At 34.2% G+C, this 21,241-nt stretch overlaps 1 protein-coding gene across 1 annotated transcript; it reads left to right on the plus strand.

The window, feature by feature from the left end:
- Positions 1–650: 650 nt before the first annotated feature.
- LOC121967137 (26S proteasome non-ATPase regulatory subunit 2 homolog A-like) lies at positions 651–18,306 on the plus strand. The gene is made up of 25 exons (XM_042517180.1): positions 651–851; positions 929–1,029; positions 1,102–1,222; positions 1,978–2,037; positions 2,381–2,448; positions 4,147–4,189; positions 12,729–12,794; positions 12,961–12,999; positions 13,066–13,148; positions 13,527–13,641; positions 13,711–13,785; positions 14,025–14,183; positions 14,635–14,742; positions 14,820–14,921; positions 14,998–15,138; positions 15,246–15,350; positions 15,428–15,649; positions 16,345–16,458; positions 16,530–16,745; positions 16,950–17,009; positions 17,111–17,224; positions 17,309–17,394; positions 17,463–17,571; positions 17,677–17,855; positions 17,940–18,306. Exons 1-25 carry the CDS (start codon positions 753–755, stop codon positions 18,013–18,015), a joined length of 2,661 nt encoding a protein of 886 aa, XP_042373114.1. The 5' UTR covers positions 651–752; the 3' UTR covers positions 18,016–18,306.
- Positions 18,307–21,241: the final 2,935 nt, after the last annotated feature.

Below are 21,241 nucleotides of genomic sequence, written 5' to 3' on the forward strand. Positions count from 1 at the left end.
TGAAGCAGCTACTATGATGATGATAACGTGGGAGATGATGATGTTGTGGAGAGAGAGGGAGTTGGGCGTGAGGGAGATAAGTGGGTCAAACACGTCTCGGCTAAGCCTGCCAATACCAATCTCCTCCCACATCTCCTTCGCCATGGCCCTACTGCCATGGGCGGGGGAGGGGATGAAGGGGGAGGTTTTGGTTATATCTTAGACGAATTGAGATCTGATAAAATTTGAAGGTTATTTTTTTTTTCTGAAAGGACAAAAATCAAAGAATAATTTTAAAAATAATTTTATTAACTCTAAAATAATGTAAAACCTTTTACGGTCGATGTAATCCCATTTTGAGTTATATATCCTCACTTATGGACGTGAGACATACTCAATTATTTAAAAGTTACTCATTACTAGAACTAAATAGAATTAAATAATATAATTTTAAATAGATAATCAACATTATCAACCATAATTTCCAATCAATTATGCTTTAGTGGATTTTAAATAGTGCTATAAATAAGGTAAAGAGGAGATTATAAGTTTATTTAATTTTTAAGGAGAGGGTATTTTGAGGATAAACGGGGAAGCTTTAATCGGGCCGAATTTTAGTTCATGCGGCCCACAAGTAAGCCTATAACTTGTTTAGTTTCATCTGGCTTGGGACCCAAGCAAGAACCCATCCTTTCATAATTTGCCTTCTTCCTCGATCGAGCGAGCGTACTCTGTTTAGGGTTTCGATCGCACCTGCCTAGTTCTCCCTCGCCATGGCCAACCCCAGCTCCTCCTCTGCCCCCGCGGAGGCTTCCAAGCCTGCCGTCAAGGATAACAAAAAAAAGAAGGACGAGAAAAAAGAAGAAGATCTGGTGATCCCCAACTACTTGATCCTACTTATCACTTTATCATTCGGTCTTCTGGACATTTATCAATGTTATTTGTGCAGTCGGATGAGGATTTGGCGTTAAAGCAGCAGCTCGAACTCTATGTGGAGAGGGTCCAGGACGCAGATCCGGGTGTGCAGAAGCTTGCCCTCGAGAGCATGAGGTTTGCCATGGGTTGGCTTGGAAATAATTTTATATTTGTGTAAATTTGTTTAAAAATTTCTCTTTTAAATAGGCAGGAGATTAGAACGGCGACAAGCTCCATGACGTCTGTTCCTAAGCCTCTGAAATTCTTACGTCCGCATTATGGTACTTTAAAAGCATATTTTGAGACAATGGCAGAGTCTGATTTAAAGGTGAAGTTTGTCACTTGCGATACTTCACATTCCAGATTATTAGAAGATCTTTTGTTGGGAAATAACTCGATTTTAAGTAGCATAGTGTTGTGAAACCTAACGTTTACCATGGATGGTAATTGTAACCAAAAATAGTACTGCAGTCAGATAATTGAGTTATTGATCTGTGCTAATCACTTTTGACTTTTGTCTTAAACACCCATTGAAAAATACTCCCATGAGTAGGATTTACGTATATTGAAGAATGATGCACAAAGTGTTTTTTGACTATAACTTCTAACACACATTGAATTGATGTGATCCAAACAAAAACAAAGGAAATTGATTGATGCAAACATTATATATAGAGAACAATAAATTCATTAAATTGGAGAATGCTATAGGAACTCTAACTCTGTATGCCACTTGGATTGAATAATGGAAGATGGTTATATGTTTTTTTTTTTAATTTTCTAATGGTGGAGGAAAGATTCAAAACTGAGGAAACTTTACTGATTACATTCTGAACTGTTCTATTATTAATGAAAACTTTTTATTGATGCAGAAATTGCCTTCGTCTGATTATGTATCTAGTTACATGTACATGTTTTGAGACCATGCTGGAGTGGTAGTAGGCTTTGAAGGCCAACTTTTGTTCGCCACAAGTCTAATACATTTTTCTTATCTTCACTGAATTTGTAATTTGTATGGATTATACACTTAATGTTTTCGATCATAGTTTAACTGCAGTAACTTATCAGTGATATGAACTGCAGAAATATTTGGCGGACATACTTTCTGTCTTGGCATTGACAATGTCTGCTGAAGGAGAGAGGGTATGTGAAATTTTGTTTCCAGTTACATTGATTTTCTTTACCCACAGGTTCGGATATCTAGTTTTCAAGAATTCTTTTGCTTGTTGTGTTATGTGAATTTTCTGCAAATAATTTGTTTTTGTTCATGTCTAGTGTGGTGTGGATGTTTTGTCATAGTTGGTCAGATAAGAAGTTTGGAAAGCATAGTATTTATACTTGGATATAGACTACTGCATGTCGTTGATATAAATATGCTATCTTTATTTGTCAATTGAGCATTGATCCTGTTGTTTATTACTTTTTTGGGTATCTATTATGTGATGCTCCAGGTAATTTGAAAATTTTCCATTTGTATTTTCTGTAGGAGAGCCTCAAGTACAGACTATTAGGTTCTGAAGGGGATATTGGTTCATGGGGACATGAATATGTGAGGTAAAGAATGTTTTTTTTTAAATCCTAAAACTACATTCTGATGATCTATTTATAAGTTGAATTGTGCTTGTGATTTTCAATTTCTTGTATCAGATCTTAAGTTAATGCTTTTGGTTTATTGCTCCATCGTGAATATGGTTGGTCCATTATCTAACATGCTAAACTTATTAATTGTCTAGATTTCTCCCTAATTCAAGTCTGAATGATAAATTCTGGAAGGCTATAAACCAGCTGCTAACACTATGCAGGCAAAGCTGTAGACTGTTCAGATAATCTATGGACATGGTTTATTTGTTGCCCAGATGGGATTATGACTTAATTTGATGGCGATAATATTGCATCTATCAACTTAATGTCGTTCATAAAATGCTAGGTTTGTGTGAATATTGAATGCAAGGATTTAAAATTAAAATCATAGTTGGCAAAGTCGCCTCATATCTATATGGATGGGTGAAGGGGAGTCTTGATGCAATAGTAAAATTGCTATCGTGTGACCTAGAGGTCACAGGTTTAAGTTTCGGAAACAACCTCTCGCAAAACAGGGTACCTGCCTTTTTTTTGATAAATATGGATTGGTCTAGTTGGATGAATATCAGCAATGGATGATCCAAAGTTGAGAAATTGGCTTCTCAATAAAAAAGAGAGAAGTTTAAAGACTAAAAATTAAAAAAAGCCAGAAATTAGTTAGTTACATACGGAAATTGATAGAGCTTAGAATGTAGTCAAATTGTGAGGAAAAATGGATAAAGTTGAGGTAAAATTTTATCCCTGGGATGGTTTTGAAAAATTCCATTGATCTAGCTTTACCTTTAATTCCAACTTGGTTATAGAGAGTTTGCAGGGGGAAGGAGAGAGGCTTTGCTGCTCTCTAAAATTGCTTAGCCTTGATTCACCATAAGGTCAAGGATCACTCATTGAACCTTGCCTTTATTTGTTAGACTCAACTCCTTGCTTATCTTTCTCTCACCCACTTTTGATCCAGTGTTGTTATTATAGATTGAGAGGTTATTATGGATTGTGAGAAAATGCAATAATTTTCCTTGATCAACAACAATGTAGAATTATCCTTCTAAAAACTAAATTTGAATGTAGTTTAGATAGCCGACTAACCCTATATTATTGAATATTAAGTAATAACACTTTTATTGAAAATGTATCAACAATCTACTGCTATCAAGTAATCTATACAAAAACATGATTTTATTATTGATTATTATATATTTTTATCATGCATTAATTTGTATATTAATAAATACGATATTATGTTTTTGATGCATATTAATAATTGGATGTGTAATGACATATACCAGACATTCTTTTAAAGGTTTTAGAACATCTATTGTAGTCTCATATTCAAAATAATTTTATTATATCTTTTTATATTTTTTATTTCCCTGTTAATTTTGATCCTATTGATCCTTGCCTTATTTGATTTAACTGGCACTTGGAATCTTTGTTAATCTGATTCCAATCTTGATCTTAACACTAAGTTTGACAACTTTGATTACATTGTTGTTTAATGAATAATATCAATTTGGCAATCTCATGCTGTAAACCTAATGTTTGTGAGAGTTTGAATCCTTATTGGAATTTAAATACAGGTGTTAAGAAACCAATTGCTGTGTAGCTGTATTTTTATTAATTGTTTGGTGCTGTTGATTTTCCTTGTCTATATTAAAATGCTATGTCATTTGGCAGAAATCTAGCTGGTGAAATTGCTCAAGAGTTTGCAAAGCGGCAGGTTAGGCTCTATCTCTTAATCACTTTTCTGCAATTAGGGCATATTTTGTTATATGATTTAATTGGTGATTTATATTCACCATGTTTTGAGGACTCTGAAATGGAACTTGGTGGTTCTTTTGTCTTTATTAAAAGAAAACAAGGGTGATGGTAATTCATGATAAGATACTAGTATGATGCACTTATTTGTTGTACTTGCTTAGAATTATATTCCTATCTCATTACTGCAGGATTATGCAGTCTTTGTATGAAGCGTTCAAAATATTGTTTTGTGTTAGTTTCAGTCGCAATTGGAATGGTACACCTTTGGTACCATGCCCTGCTAACACTCAGAGCTCTTCAACATGTTTCAAATTATTTTTAAATATTATCTCACAGAAATTACAAAGGTAAAAGGGCTCCCGTCATGCGGAGTCCCGGGAAAGGATTCATTGTACGCAGCCTTATCCTGCTTTTTACAAGAGGTTGTTTCCAGGATTCGAACCCGTGACCTTTTGGTCACATGACAACAACTTTACCATTGCTCCCCTTCAATGTCAACATTAGCTAATGGTTAAGCTTTCTACATTAAATTGACGCATTAGTTCTTGGAGCATCTTATCTAGATTTATCTCATGACTTTCTAGGACCAATATTAAATAATTGGAATTGAATTTTTTCCATGTCCATAAATATTTCTTATTTAACTATTGGGTGTTGAGCTTGCAGTAACATTGAATTGGAATTGCTAGTGCAAGATGTGAATATATCTCGATTTCTTTGATTCTAGTGTCATTTTTTGCTACTGTGGGTGCTTTAGTTGGTCTATCTCTTTTCCCTCTTCTTGTTTTAGCATTTCATCTCTTTTAATTGATTAAGTGACAGAGTCGAAGGGTTCATGGAATGAAAATCTTCCTGGATTAGTTAATTTTCAATGATACCAACCTAGACAAGCTTACTATTGTAATTACATTTATATGTGGTACAATGACCTTTACCTATCCGATGTATTAAATCAGAACAATACATTTTGGTTGAGCTGACCAATATTGGTCAACACTTGAAAGTAGGGTGTAAAGGCTAGTTTTTTACTTCACGAAGAATATATTTTAGGCTCCTAGTGTTGTTGATTTAGTTTTGTAATTAGTGTAATATGAAAAATGGCATTGCAAGAAACATGTTAAACTCTTAAGGAGAGGACAATATTATTAAAATGAATGATGATGATTACAAGGGATCCTTACCCTTTGCTAAGTGTCAACATGCTTTTATGTTTTTAACCTTATTGATGTTTTACATTGCCCTCAAGTTTGTCTTGTGATAAATCCTCGGTCCCTTAGATGTGTAGAGCCTTTCAAACTTGACTCAATATGCCATCATTCACTATTTATTTACAAAGTGCATCTCCTGTTAGATTGCCCTAGAGTATGCCTTATTAGGAATTTTCTATCCATTGGATGCTCTACGTCATCCTTTATCAATCACCTATGAGTTCACCTTGTTACATATTATTAAACCATTAAATTAGCAATTATACTATGATCTTTATCCTAGAGTTTACCTCATCAATAATTTTTAGTCCCTCAAAAGTCCTCTATCATCTTTCTTTGATCATCTTTGAGTCTACTTCGTTATCGATCTCGAAGCCATCAAATACAAACCATCCAACTTGATTGTATTTATCCATCATAACTCAACTATCTTGAGTTGTGAGCACTTTAATTGGTTTGAAATTTGGTATCGTGCTGGGTGAAATGGTCGAAACATATCATTATGGTAAATCATCGAAACTTGATACAACTTGACATTAATCTTTAAAATCTCGAACTGTGTTGTTGTTTCAATCTTTGATCAGAAAGATATTATTCCTGTATGATGCTAACACTTTGATGCATGGTGCTGGTGACAAATTGAAGTTGAAAGAGGAAAGAGATTAAACAATGGAAGGAGACGTTGTTCGCGCGGAGTGATATCGAGTTTCAGTAATTTATCGAAATGATATGTTTCGACTATTTTGCCTAGTATGACACAAGATTTGAAATATACTCGACACAGCAACTCCAATCCATTATTGACATTATGCATTGAAACATTGGCATGATACCGAAATAGTATTGTTCACGTCAAAGACTGAAACTTTAATACAACTCAAGATTTTGAACTTTGCCGCGCACATTAGAACAAAGATAAGTAATTAAATTATTTGTCAAATACATTAGGTCAAATAGCCTAGTTAAACTTGATCATTTGGAAACATTATTGCACCAATAGTTCCTTCTAACAAATCAAAAATATGGTTTTTAATCTAGAGGTAGAAGTCTATAATCTAGAGGTTGTAAAGTAAATATGCAAAGACAGTCTCCTAATTTCTGTTAGCATACTCTTTAATATTAAAATTGAGTAGTTTAAAAAAAAAGCTTGTGCATTAATTTTAAATTTTGTATATAACACCCTATGAGATTTTTGGGCTATTGAATACATAGGTGTACTTTATGTTGTTGCCTCTATAGGGTAGATCAACACACACACACACACACATAAACTCACTCAACACATCATTTGTAGATGTTTTAATGTGGTAATGAGTATTGAACTCAATAGACATGTATAGATGTTTTACTACAACAGCTATAAGCAATTTTATAGATTATATTCAAAGCATGTGAACTTTTTCTTAATTGCTTTGATTCATCAAAGGGCTTCTCAAAAGGTCGAAGCAAAGGATAATCAAATAAATTGACAAAGGGTTCTTTAGAAGGTCCGAGTGAAAGAACAAATTGAGAATTATCAAGGGTTTAGAAGCTTGAGTGAAGAATTTTTAGGAGTTCTTGAGAATGGTCCATTAAAGGATTGTAGGATTGTCAAGGGTTTTTTTTAGGTAGTTAGAGTAAAAGATTATTTAGGAGCTCTTTTTAGGCTTGAGTAAAGGGTCATTACAAATGTAATTAAATGTTCATCATGTCACGTCCTAGGGGTCCAGTTCGCACTCACCAAGAGGTACACCACTCGGTGATACCATAATAAAAGAGAACTAAAAGTTATATGAATAAGACAACCAAGAATTCAACTAATTTTATATATTTATTTAAACATCTTTACTACAAAGACAACAAATTGTAAACAGAAGATTGAATGAGTAGAATGGAAATACATTAGAATAAAACTCAAAGGAAAAAAATCTAGTTAACATCCCTGAGCAACCCTATATACAAGCGAAAACCAACTATAATATCAAGAGTGTTTGTGCCAACAAAATTGAACGTTAAAGAAAGACAACAATAAGTAAGATTGCCAAGGGGGTAATTAGGAAAATTGTGTATGAATTTAATCTTATTTAAGAGGTCAAGGAGATCATTATTCCGTATTACAATTTTAGCTATTTCTTTAGGTTGTTTAGCTTATACATAAATGGATATAGAAGTATTAAATATATTTATAATGATTTACTTTTTTATTTTGAATGTTTATCAATATTTGGAGTTACGACTATCATTTTTAAATTACTATCTTTTATCATCAATTAAGATAACTTTTATTTATAGCATGTATAAATGACATCAATGGTATAAATATCAACATATATAAATGACACCAATGATGTAAGTATCAGCATGTATTATTGTCACCAATGAGAAGTTAGTAAATCAACTAAGCAATGGAACAAGCGTCCATAGAGTATAATGATGTCATGACCAATGGGCCAAAAGCTCCCTCATTAATGGAATACAACAATAAAGTGTCATCGTGCAAAGAAATACTGATGTGATTGCTCACTACCAAAACTCATGTGGCAGTCAGGTACTCTTGTATAAGGTTAGATTTAGAATTTCCACTTTTTAGTATTTCTTTCCTCTATTTAGCACATCTTTATTATTTTACTATTAATTCTCTTGATCTCAGTGATTACTGTCTCTACATCATATTGGTTAGTCTGAACAATCAATCTAAATTATTTTTTGATATAATGCAATATTAATTTAACTAAATATCATCATAGGTTATGTAGGTGAAAATTATACAATATGAAGCTAAATATTCAACATCTAGAACATCAAGTAGCATGGAAGGTTAAGCAATCTAAAGGTAGGTACCAACTCAAGAGTACAACAACAACAACCAAGCCTTTTCCCACTAGGTGGAGTCGGCTGTATGAATCCTTTTACGTCATTGAACTCTATCTCCTATTATATCATCATCTATATTTAAATAAATTTTATCTTGTTTTATTGTTGCTAATCAAATCTTTTTTGGTGTTCCTCGTTTGATATGCATGTTTATTATAATTTCACATCGCCTAACTGGAGCATTTATTGGTCGTCTAAGTACATGTCCGTACCATCTTAAACGTGTCTTTCGGAGTTTTTTCTCAATAGATGCAACTCCGTACCATCTTAAGAGTGATTTAGAATAATTCATTTTAATTTTTAAATTCTTCTCATTGCGATTCCCATATGAATTTCACACGTGAATATGAAATAATATCAATTATTTACTCTCCAATAATTTAATTATTTGACAATTCATTTCACTATTTTAAATATTATTGTAATATCTTTTCTTTATATAAGCATATGCTATTTATTTATCTGTTTATTCATGCATAAGGAAATGTATAATAAAGGATAGAATTTACCCATCTGCGAGTGCAATACAAAAATAATTTAGTTCTCAAGATAAATATCTAACAACAAAGTAACACAAGATGGATCAAATCTTGATCTTGCTATCTTGATATAATCCCAATTTCTACATGACACCTATTGCTACTATCAAATAACGAATTTGTTTAACTAACCTAAATAGAAGTCTAATAAAATAAAATATATACCTCGTAACTTTCTTTTGTCTAATAGAACATTGAGGCATTTTGTTGATATGAAATGATCGAGCCAATCTAACCTATACAATAAATCGTAATTAGTCCACATTAATAAATTATTTCTTGATATTAATAAATACTTATTACCAATGACTACCTTCTATTGGTGGTTGTACAAACAATAAACTCATTAAATGAGGATACCAAAGGAGGATACCAAAGGATTGAGGAGCTGGTTGTGGTTTTTCCTCTTGTTCTCTCTTGAGCCATTGATAGCAATAACTGGAAGGAAGGAGTTGCCAACTATTGTTGGCGGGAAAGAGGAAATAGGGCTGTTTGCCTGTCACAAAAAAAAAAAACAGCAAGAAGATCAGATCTGTTGTTGTTGGCTGGAAGGAGAATAAAAAGGGAAAGAAAGAAGATGGAGAGCAGGGCATGTGGAAAGGAGGAGATGTGGCATGCGACGGTTGCTGCATACATGAAAGAGAAAAAGAGAGGGAATAAAAGATTTCCTTAAAAATTCCCTAATTTATTTTAATCGATCAAACCGATTCAACCCAGTCAAAATTTGGTTCAGCCATAATTTATCCAAATTAAATCCAAATCAACCATGGTTTAAATCTATGCGATCTTTATCTTTCCACCTACTCAATAAATTCAATCCAAATCTAATCTGACTTCAATTCGAAGCCCAAATCTCATGTTTAGCGTTTCAATTCATTTTTTTTTGTCAATTTAATTTTTTAGCAAAATTTAGATTTGATATATTTTTTATTTATAAAAATCATTACTTAACACATCAATATTGGAAAAGGAGTCATTAAATTCAACAAGAATTCTACCAGCTATATAATAGGCTTTTTTTTTTTCTTTGGGGCAGAGTTTGCATTAAGGGAATCTCCTAAAACTAGGTCATCAGTGGAGTCAGTTAAGGTCAAGTTATTAGAAAGATCTTATGTGGTTAAGTCAATAAAGGATTTGTCTAATTTCTATGGAGAAGTCTTGTAGTTTGATATAAAATTCACGAATTTTAGGTAAGGTGGGAGATTTGGGTATTGTTTCCAAAGTTGGCACCACCTTTTTGTAACATACTTTCTTTTAACTTGACATCAAATGCTTTTGGTTGTAGAATAATCTTCATTCTCTAAACTTTTCTTAAGGTTGTATTCAATCTTTTTAGTTGTCCTTTTAACTTCATATCGAACACTTGTGATATGTAGGTGTAGAATAGTTTCATTCTCTAAACTTTTCTTATGTCTAAGGTTGTATTTAATCTTTTTGGCTATATAATAGACATCCTTTATTGAAGTAAATGAAAATAAGTATAATTCTCTTTGAATTTGTAGTCTAAGAAATTTAATTGATCAAAGGATTACATCTTTGCTAGTATTTCAATGTGTGCATAATTTTTCAAATTGTGACCGGTATTTTGCTAATTTTAAGTATGATTTTTTTAGCCTTTTAAACTTGTAGGACATTTCATTTAAAACTGGAAAATATATTTGATAGGTTGTTTAGCTTGAACACTTCATTAAATTTTTTTCAGCAACTCTTATAAAAAAAAAAATATGAAGGGGAGCCTTGGTGCAACGGTAAAGTTGTTGTCATGTGACCAAACAGTCACGGATTCGAATCCTGGAAGCAGCCTCTTGCAAAAAACATGGTAAGACTGCGTACAATGGATCCTTCTTGGGACTTCGTATGGCGGGAGCTTCGTGCACCGAGCTATCCTTTTAACTCTTATAAAAGAATATATATTTGGTAAATTGTGCTCATTCAACAAAGTTCATGTCATGAATAATAGTCAAGGGTAGGGGCAGAGCTAATGTAGGTCCAGTGTAGGCTCCACACTGGGATTCAGATAAAATAAAAAAAATATTAATTAATTCCTATTTGAGAAGTTGGCAGTAATTCTTTGCCTACACGGCCGAGTGGACCCAGATAAAAAAAATGACTTTGTATTCAAAAGTTAGGGGTGGCAAAGGAGAGTTGGTGTAAGCCATCAAGAGAAATCGTGATGGAAAGATACCTGGGTATGCATTTGATCCTAATTGTCAACTCTGGAGGTCACTTTCAACCTGTGCCCGTTGATTATTCTGAAGCTCTTGGTTTTAGTTGTACTGTTCTTTGTGGCTGCTGGCTCTACCTATCAGTGGTAAAGATCCATCAAAGGGTGTAGTCTTCTACTTTGGAAACCCCATTTTTAGTTCTCTTGATTTAAAAACTAAGATATTTTTAATTTATTAGAGTCAATACTTTTATTTGTTTTTGTATTCAATCTACACTTGATGAAACATGTCTTAGGGATTTCAAGCGAATTTTCAACGACATTGCAAAAGAAAGATCAGCCTATTGTGAATGCAATGGATTCGGTACAAGTTTGAAAACACCAACTCCACAGTGTGAGAGATAATGGATGGGATTTAGAAAAAGGTTCTTTTTGTGAGCAATATTACATTGATGTTTTCAAAATGGATGATATGTTAAAACACGTTGGGCACCACGATGAATGATAATTTTATTATACATGTAGAGAAAGATATATTTCTATCAGTTAATAGTGAAATTATTGTATAACAGTTTTAAAATATGAAGATTCGAAAACAACAATGGTAAGGTAATTATTTTGTGGTACTTTATAATTATAATATTTTTTATTTGATTAATTATATTATATTGTTGCCTACACCGGGTGTCTTCTATTTCAATTAACTAATTAAACAATGAGTGGCATTCATTTTTCGGAAAACATGATTTCTCCCTAATATGTTGAGGCTTATATTGAAGGGGAGCTTTGGCGCAACGGTAAAGTTGTTGTCACCTGACCAAAAGATCAGGTTCGAATCCTGGAAACAACCTTTTGCAAAAAGCAGGGTAATACTGCATACAATGGATCCTTCTCTGACCCGTATGACGGGAGCTTTGTGCACCGGGCTGCCTTTTTATGTTGAGGCATATATTGACTATCATTTGTAGGGAAATAACTTGTAACTTATTTTTTCTCTAAACATATGATCATGTAACAATCAATGGGAGTTCCAACAATTCGTGGAGCTATAGGTATATGAAGGGATAATCAAATTTATTTGAAGAATCAATCCTATTTCATATGAAACCGTTTGATGCAACATTAAAAAAAATTCAAACTCTCAACTCATTGAAGGATACAATATTATTAAACTGAAATATAATATAATAAGTAAAAGGGATGTTAACCCCTTTGTATATTGTCAATAAGATCATTTTTTTTTAAAAAAATGAATGACCTATCCTATCCCTAAAAGCCTATAACGAACATTTTAGAAATTTAAACAACCTTAAAATTAACACTTCAAATTAAAAAAAATATAAATATTTTTTAACTAAAAATTTTAAAGGAAAACTAAATTTATCCTCAAATTTCAGATTGCCTCAGTAATTATGTAGTGTCATATTTAGTTAATGTTATAGGCTCTCCTGTATTTGCTTATAGTTCTGTTGTGAATTAGGCCAGTAGGTTTGCTATTTTGTTAGAATGGTTAAAACTGTGTGTGAGTTTGAACTCTCAAAAATTCATATTTTCCTTGTCTGTGTACAAATTAGATTACCACATGTTTCAAGCTATTATTTGTCCTATTTATATGTTGGCATGATATTTTTTCTAACATCTCTCATATCACAAACCTAAACTGGTGCAGACTTACTCTTCTGTTAATCATTTTGTTCTTCATTAATAAATCATAATTTACCCCCTTCCATACAGTATGATGACACCCCTTTGGATGCTTTGATGGAACTTGTGCAACAAATTGTAGCATTTCACATGAAGGTATGCATTATGCAAGTATCTTCTACCGTTAAGCTTTACCGATCATTTGTTCTAGTTCATTTTTTGTCCTTTGCTGATGTTTGAATGTTCTTATGTTTAGTTTATTGTTTCTTCATTTAGCTTTTGTTAAACTGTTGGTTATTTTTTCTAATAATTACTTGTGCAGCATAATGCTGAGCCAGAAGCAGTAGATCTTCTGATGGAGGTAGGCCTGTACTTTGCATTCCTGTTCTCGACTCGGTTGTTTTTTATGTATTTTTTCCTCTTTTAGGTGGAAGATGTTGACTTGCTAGTTGAGCATGTTGATGCTACAAACTACAAACGAGCATGTCTGTACCTCACAAGTTCATCTAGGTATGTTTTATATTCTTTTGTAGTTGTAACATGTGCTATATTGGATCAGTCCTTTTTATGAGAACATATGCTAATTTTCATTTGTTGGCATAAGCAAGTTTATAACTTGGTATGTACTAGTACTTTGCTTAACTCTGTTTCTGGATGAATGTCTGGCACATAGTGATTTAGGAGTTGATTATGATGGGAAAAGACGGAGGGCTATGTAATATCCAAGCTTACTATAGTCCCTCTTTGTTGGTTGTTGGCTTCATGTCACGCCTAATGCACTTGATGCATGGACAATGATATGGCATATCTTTGTTTTACTGTGTTGGCAATGTTTCATAACTTTTGCAAACCCAACTATCTGATCTGACGTTTGTTGGAATTTTTCAGCTATCTTCCAAGCCCAGATGATATCCTAGCTTTGGATATAGCATATACAATATATATTAAGTTCAAGGATTATGCAAGTGCACTACGAATTGCACTCTTTCTTGATAACACCCAAGTATGCTCATCATTCATGCTGTTTTATTCTATTTTTTTGAGTTTCGCTAATAAAATTCTCTTTTGACAGTATGTGAAGCAGATCTACATGTCAACAACTGATCTTCTCCTGAAGAAGCAATTTTCTTATATTATATCTCGTCATGTAAGCCTTGTACATCATGTTGAGCCTTCATAATATCTTTTACTGTTGAGGATAACTGTCAAATGTTTGCTAACACAATTTATACAGCCCTTTGTACATGATACAGCTTATGCTTTATTTGGTCAAGATGATGTTTTATTTGCTTTGATTAAGAGGAAATTTTTAATTTTTTTTTTGTATTTCTAATACCACTGGTCCAGTCTGTGGAATGATGTCATTTTTGAGTAATTTCATCACAGGGTTTAGTTTTGGAACTTGACGAAGATGTAGCTCCAGATTATGATGACAGAGAAGCCCTGCAGGAGATTGTCAATAATGTTAAATTGAGTGAAGGCTACCTTGCTCTTGCCCGAGACATTGAGGTTATGGAACCCAAATCTCCAGAAGACATATATAAGGTGCTATGCTTAGGCATTATATAATTCTCCTCTCAAAATTTTCTGTTACTTTCTAATTCAATATGTTTCTTGTTGTAAAATTATCAAGGATGTTAAATTATTTTCCATTTTTTGCAGTTCTAATCACTTAGAGATTATTGGTGATTATTTATTTATTATGTATTTATTTATTTTATGTTTGGGAGTACACCATTAGATATGGAGGTATACATTGTTTTGATGGTGTCTCTCTGTCTTCTGATAGAAAATGTATCTCAATCTGGTAATCTTTTGTACACAAGTAGAAATTTTTTGATGGATGATATGGTATGATATATCAGATAAATTAAATTAGATATAAAAATACAAGAAAAGAACTCAGTGCATTGCAAGCTTGTCTTGAGCATATCTGTGGTTGTATTTATAATATCTGTTTTTGTTGGTTCCATTATCGTGTGCACTGTGTATTTAGGTACACCTGATTGATGGTCGTGCAAGCGGTAGTACTAGCATTGATTCAGCAAGACAAAATCTAGCAGCCACTTTTGTTAATGCATTTGTAAATGCAGGATTCGGACAGGTAATTTGTGAATTTCGTTTAGGAATTTCTTGTGGTGTGATGTAGCATTTGTATATTTTATTTTATTTTATTTTCAGGATAAATTGATGACAGTCCCATCAGAATCTGCAAGTGGATCTTCTGGTACTTGGCTATTCAAGAATAAGGAACATGGGAAGGCCAGTGCGGCAGCAAGCTTGGTATAGTTTTTCTTTTTATTAGTCATCGTGTATTTCTGAAGTTGATTTGTCTGACTATCATTACATCACTCTCTAGGGAATGATTCTGTTGTGGGATGTTGACTCTGGACTGGCCCAAATCGACAAATATTTGCACAGTACTGATAACCATGTTGTCGCTGGTGCTCTATTAGGTGTTGGTATTGTTAACTGTGGTATAAAGAATGACTGTGACCCTGTAAGTTCAGTTTCATTTATCCTTAACCAAATATTATGTGTTTGGAGTTGTTTAGCACTTCATATAATACAGTATTTCATTACTATTATGTGCTGCTTGTCTTTCAGGCATTGGCCCTTTTGATTGACTATCTTAACAAAGAGGACACCACCATCTTAATTGGTGCTATACTTGGTCTTGGCATTGCATACGCTGGCTCTCAAAAGGATGAGGTAGATCTCAAGAAGGGTTCCTATCAATGCTTTTTACTTTTTATGTTATGATACTGAGATAATTTTGGTTATTTCAGCTTCGAATTCGTCTGTCTCAAATTTTAGGGGACCCAAAAACATCTCTGGAAGTTCTTGTGTTTTCTGCTATTAGCCTGGGGCTAGTATATGTTGGTTCTTGCAATGAAGAGATTGCTCAGTCTATCATTTTGGCTTTGATGGAACGAACAGATACTGAATTGGGTGAACCTCTTACTCGACTTCTTCCTGTTGCCCTTGCCCTTTTATATCTTGGAAAACAGGTAAAGACAAGGAACCAAATGCCCGTTTGTTATTTTTTATTCTTGATTGTATGTGGTTAGAATTAGTTTTCTTTGTCATAGCTATGGCATTGTGCTGGATAATTGCATTTCATAATGATATTTAACTAGCACAGAAGAGATATTTGGTTGCTACCACCATCTTGTTTGATGAACAGCTGATCTATATTTTCTTCGTTCAAGGCAGAAAATTAGTGCTATATTTCTGCAGTCCTTCGTGAATTCCCTCAATCAGAAGTTGGATTTGCACATGGCTCAATTTGGCATATGTTGATGCCTTCTAGTGTGTGTGTTTATTTAACAAGATTCAGCATTTTAGATAAAGTGAAGGAGGTGCCTTACTAGAGATAAATCTTGTTTTTGATGAATTGCCTCGTTATAAGTTGGGGTGTTATACCACATTTATTCATTTTTTTTTGTTAGAAAATTTCTAATTATGATAAGTAATAAGTTTGCTAGCTTACATTAGTTTTGCAATCATGAAATAAACAACAATATTCACACCCTGCCAACTGCATATATGTGTTTAAGTGGCTTCAAATTGTAGTTGATCATTTTGTGGTTATTATGTTGATGAAATAAATGTCATTTCTGCAGAAGTTTCAAGTTATCTTTTAACTACCCTGCAACAGGGATTCTGATTATGTTAAACCGCCCATTGAAACTTGGTCTAACAGGATAATGTTGAGGCTACTGCTGAGGTGTCAAAAACATTTAATGAGAAAATCAGGAAATATGCTGATGTCACTTTGCTGTCTTTGGCATATGCTGGAACTGGGAATGTTCTCAAGGTATTATCTTTAAACATTAACTGTCCCTTTTGATGAAGGTACATAATAGTTTTATCCTGCTTGTTCTACAGGTCCAAAAGCTCCTTGGGTATTGTGCTCAACATCTTGAGAAAGGTGAGAACTATCAGGGTCCTGCTGTCCTTGGAATTGCACTTATCGCAATGACTGAAGAACTAGGCCTTGAGATGTCTATTCGATCATTGGAGCATCTTTTGCAATATGGAGAGCAAAACATTAGACGGGCAGTGCCCCTGGCACTTGGCCTGCTTTGTATTTCTAATCCCAAGGTATACTATTTTCTTTCTCCAGGACTATTTATTTGACCTGTACTATAGAATTTAACTTGATTTAGATGCAAAAGGGAGCATTTAATTGGAAAATTTGTCCATAGATGCTGTTGTTTGATTATATTCCCCTGTTGATAATGATTTTGCTCATATCTTTCTTAATGTATTTTTACAAACTGCTGCTTGATTTCATGTTTTGATTAGGTAAATGTCATGGACACACTTAGCAGACTAAGTCATGATACAGACAATGACGTGTCAATGGTATGGCCACTTAAAAGCTTTCTCCTCCCACTGAAGCAAAAAATAAGATGTAGAACCATTTAGTGGCTACCTGATTGATGTTGCCAACTTCCCATCTGCAGGCTGCAATTATTTCACTGGGGTTAATAGGTGCAGGGACAAACAATGCTCGGATTGCTGGCATGCTTCGCAGTCTTTCAAGTTATTACTATAAAGAAGCTGGCCACCTCTTTTGTGTAAGCTGTTTTTACCAACCTGATTTTCCTTGGTTCATCTTATGCTTCTTCAGGTTACATGAAGGTTCAATGATATGGATGCAGGTTAGAATTGCTCAAGGCCTTGTGCATATGGGGAAGGGTTTACTAACTCTTTCTCCCTATCACTCTGATCGGTTTTTATTATCACCGTAAGTTAATTTCTTCCTTTCATTTTTAGATTCTAGTATGGCTGAGATGTTCACTACTACTGGTGCAGGACGGCACTTGCTGGACTTGTTACTGTTTTGTATGCTTGTCTGGATTTGAAGTCTATTATCCTGGGGAAATATCATTACATGTTATACATCCTTGTATTAGCCATGCAGGTATGTAATAGCTTGGGGGCCTTTATTTCTTGCATAATGCTACAGTTGCACAGAAGGGATATAGGGTCTGTTTTGATCCTTGGTTTCACTCTTTTGTTCATGCAGCCACGAATGCTGATGACTGTGGATGAGAATCTGAAGCCCATTTCTGTTCCTGTACGGGTTGGTCAGGCTGTTGATGTGGTGGGTCAAGCAGGTCGACCTAAAACAATAACAGGTTTCCAGACACATTCTACACCCGTCTTGCTTGCTGCTGGAGACCGTGCCGAACTTGCTACTGAAAAGTATAAATTTGATAACCCTAAGTCATCTGCCCTTAAATCACACTAACTACGATTTATCAATGTTATACTGGAAATATTATGCAGATACATTCCACTATCGCCAGTGCTGGAAGGGTTTGTAATCCTGAAAGAGAACCCAGAGTACCGGGATGATCACTAGGCTACTTCCAAGTATAAAATCCCAGATTTTTACCATCAGACACATGGATGATCGTGCAAATAATTAGTGCCGTGTTGATAGCAGAATGAAGACGAAAGCCTACTTTTGGGAATGTAGAAGAGCTCAGGAAACTGTATGTTAGACGTTGAATGCGCTATTTTTCTCTGATTATGCAGTTGTCTTACTACCAACTCCAAGCAAGCGCCTGGTCAGCCTTGTTGCCAAGAAACCATGATATTCACTTTGATAGCAATTTCTAGTGGTAGTTCATTTGCCACTGGTAATTATTGATATGAACTGGTTTTTTTTTTTTTTCTGTTTTTGTAATTGTAGAATTCGATTTGAAGTATGAGATCGTTATGCTACTATTTTCATTAATTCTTAATTAATGAAGATAAGGAAATTAAACTTTTCAGGAGTCAGATTAGTACATTTTACGATTTTATAGGATATAACTGTATTATTGGTTATATGAACCTAAATTATTAAGGAGTCAAAGATTAATACATCTAACAATTCTAGAGGATCTAACCGTATTATTGTGTTGCCTAAATGTGTATCCTAAGTTGCTTAGGTTTGTGTAACAGTTCTAAATAAAATTCTTATATGGAACAAAACGGCTCATGATGATTGGCGGCACAACTTGTACCTTCCACCGTGGGAAGTTGTGAGTTGCATTTATCTTCAAAATCTGAGCCATGTAGCACTATATGCAATGGTTAAATCCTCCCATTGATAACGAAAGGATCTAATATTGTAATTTCAGCTATGGTGCACTATAGGAAATTTTATCTTTAGTGAGAAGCAGGTCTGAAGGGGACCTTGGCGCAACGGTAAAGTTATTGTTTTGTGATCAAAAGGTCACTGGTTCAAATCCTAAAAACAACCTCTTGCAAAAAGTAGGATAAGATTGCGTACAATAGATCATTTGCCGGGACTTCGCATGGTGCGAGCTTCATGCAACGGGTTATTTTTTTTTTTAGTGAGAAGCAGGTCTAATAATGCTGGCCATTTAGATGAGTTTCCATGAGCATTTCCTAGTGGCCGGTGGAAAATTTTTGTAGAACCAGACCAGTTATTTTCAGAATCAATCGGTTTGAAAAGCTGATTACATGAACTTAAACTGATTTGGATATTTGTAAATCATTGTATTGTGTTATCTGGAGCTTACGGAGTAATCATGGTAATCATCTTCCCCACCTGTTCAGTTTTGCATCATATAACATTCTGTCCAAAAATACTACAAGGACCCATATTACTCTAGATGCTTGTCAAAACTCTACATTTGTGCGTCCTAGATCCATAGAATTATAATATGTGTTACTCTTCCACTACCTATCAATCCTTGTAACAATTTTGTCTAAATTATTATAGAAATCTAAACTCTAGGGAGTTTATGATAGCCACCCCCGATCAGTATGAGCCCATGTTGTAATTTATCCAAAATTACTACATGGAATCATGAACTTATATTCTCAACACTAGATTGTGTTCCCTGCACACTAGGAAGTTTTCAGATTCTACTCCTAAACAGTTTGAGCTTCGGGCAAAATTCATACGTGTATCCAGACGGACTAGAATGCACCTCCAATCATTGACTAGGTTGCACCTCCAATTATTGCATTGTGTTCCTTGCACACTAGGGAGGGAGTTGTAACATGCACTCATATTCCATTCCTGATTAGTGTTTCATCTTTTAGCATCTTTGGGCAAATTACTATATGATCTAAATAGATCAGGATCACCTTCAAGCACTAGGTTGCATTAATTTCTGGAGTAACAAATGCAATTATTTTGCAGTTCTAATGGCGTGAAATTCTTTATAGTCAAGCAATAGTTCATTTAGTGATTACAAAAGAATTGTTTCACGAGGATAGAAAGAAAATGAAATGGAAAACTAATTTATTTCAATTTAGGTCCTTTATAACATTTGCAGGACCTAGTAAAAGTTACCTTGAGTTAGTATGTAAAACTCCCTTTTCATGGGGTTTAGACATCTTTAGAGAATCACAACATCAGAGGTCTGGTCTAGAATGTTTGATGATTGTGACTATGAAGCCAGGTGCCCTACTTTCAAAATGTTGCAAAGATGTTGCACTCATTTTTGAGATTATCAGACCATGGAGATGCAGTTCCAACACATGTAGATACTGCTTTCAACCAATTGTACTTGGAGTATTTTTTAAGATAGGTTATGCTCCAGAAAGGAACTAAAACAAAAAGAGCTTAAGCAAATAAGTAGAGGAGATGTTTTTTTTGTTGTAAATTTTATGTATTATATTTCTTTGTTTATGTTTTTTTCCTACCACTATAGTGTTCCTAAATTACTAGCATTATCACTAAGAGTTGGATTTTATATTTGCACAATATGTTGGATATAAGTTGGAGATGATAAGTCGAAGTATTTCACTTGACAATCTGAAAAGTTCAACAAGGACTTGTGACATGCGAAATGTCGATGCAAATTAATTACCAAACCCTCCTTATTCTTATGCAGTATAGGTTTGATCCGGATGGGCTCTCAAGGATCACAATTATGGATGATAATTCTAAGATAAATCTGAAATTGGGGGTTTTGGTTTTTCTCTGAAATTGAACTTTAATAACTAGAATCATAACAACTAACGTACCAACAAAGACATGTAACTACACTAAGCACGAAACCAATTGAATTTGAACTCACCGAATGGTAAGCAAACTATTCTAGCTAACATACACACATTCAACCATCCAATGAAATAGCGACATGACAAGCAATTCAACACTACTAAGCAACAGAGAAGATTAATACTCTCAATTGAATTAACCAAAGTAATAGAATTGTAAGAGGAATTTAATCAAACATGTACCAAGTATGAACAATTAAAACTAAGTGCACTACAATTTAACCATGGGAAACTATAGTTAATACAATCATTTCAAACCACAAGACCAGAGAAGGATGATGGAATGAAGGAGCCCCGGACTCCCGGAGCTCATGGAAGAAACGACAACGGCCAGTGATTGGTAATGGTGGTGAGGACCTTGGATGAATTTGTGAGAGTAAGAGGGCGGAAGACCTTCACACCTTCCTTTATCTTGCAAGTAAGGTATTCTCTTACCGAGAATCTTCCCAACCGAGGTGGATCAGAGATCAGGATGGCCTATGACAGTGAATGGAGATGCTTCCCTCAACAAGGTTGAGAACCCTCTAGCCTCTTGAGGCGTTGGTGACGATGAGTTCGCC

This window comes from Zingiber officinale, chromosome 3B (genome assembly GCF_018446385.1).
Source record: "Zingiber officinale cultivar Zhangliang chromosome 3B, Zo_v1.1, whole genome shotgun sequence".
Classification (NCBI taxonomy): Eukaryota; Viridiplantae; Streptophyta; class Magnoliopsida; order Zingiberales; family Zingiberaceae; genus Zingiber; species Zingiber officinale.

Excerpts from the sequence above, each read along its gene's own strand:
- LOC121967137 (XM_042517180.1), top strand. The coding sequence starts at position 753 with ATGGCCAACCCCAGCTCCTCCTCTGCCCCCGCGGAGGCTTCCAAGCCT. Across the intron at positions 2,038-2,380 it reads TGTCTGCTGAAGGAGAGAGG|GAGAGCCTCAAGTACAGACT; the intron begins GTATGTGAAATT and ends TATTTTCTGTAG. Across the intron at positions 13,642-13,710 it reads TCTTTCTTGATAACACCCAA|TATGTGAAGCAGATCTACAT; the intron begins GTATGCTCATCA and ends CTCTTTTGACAG.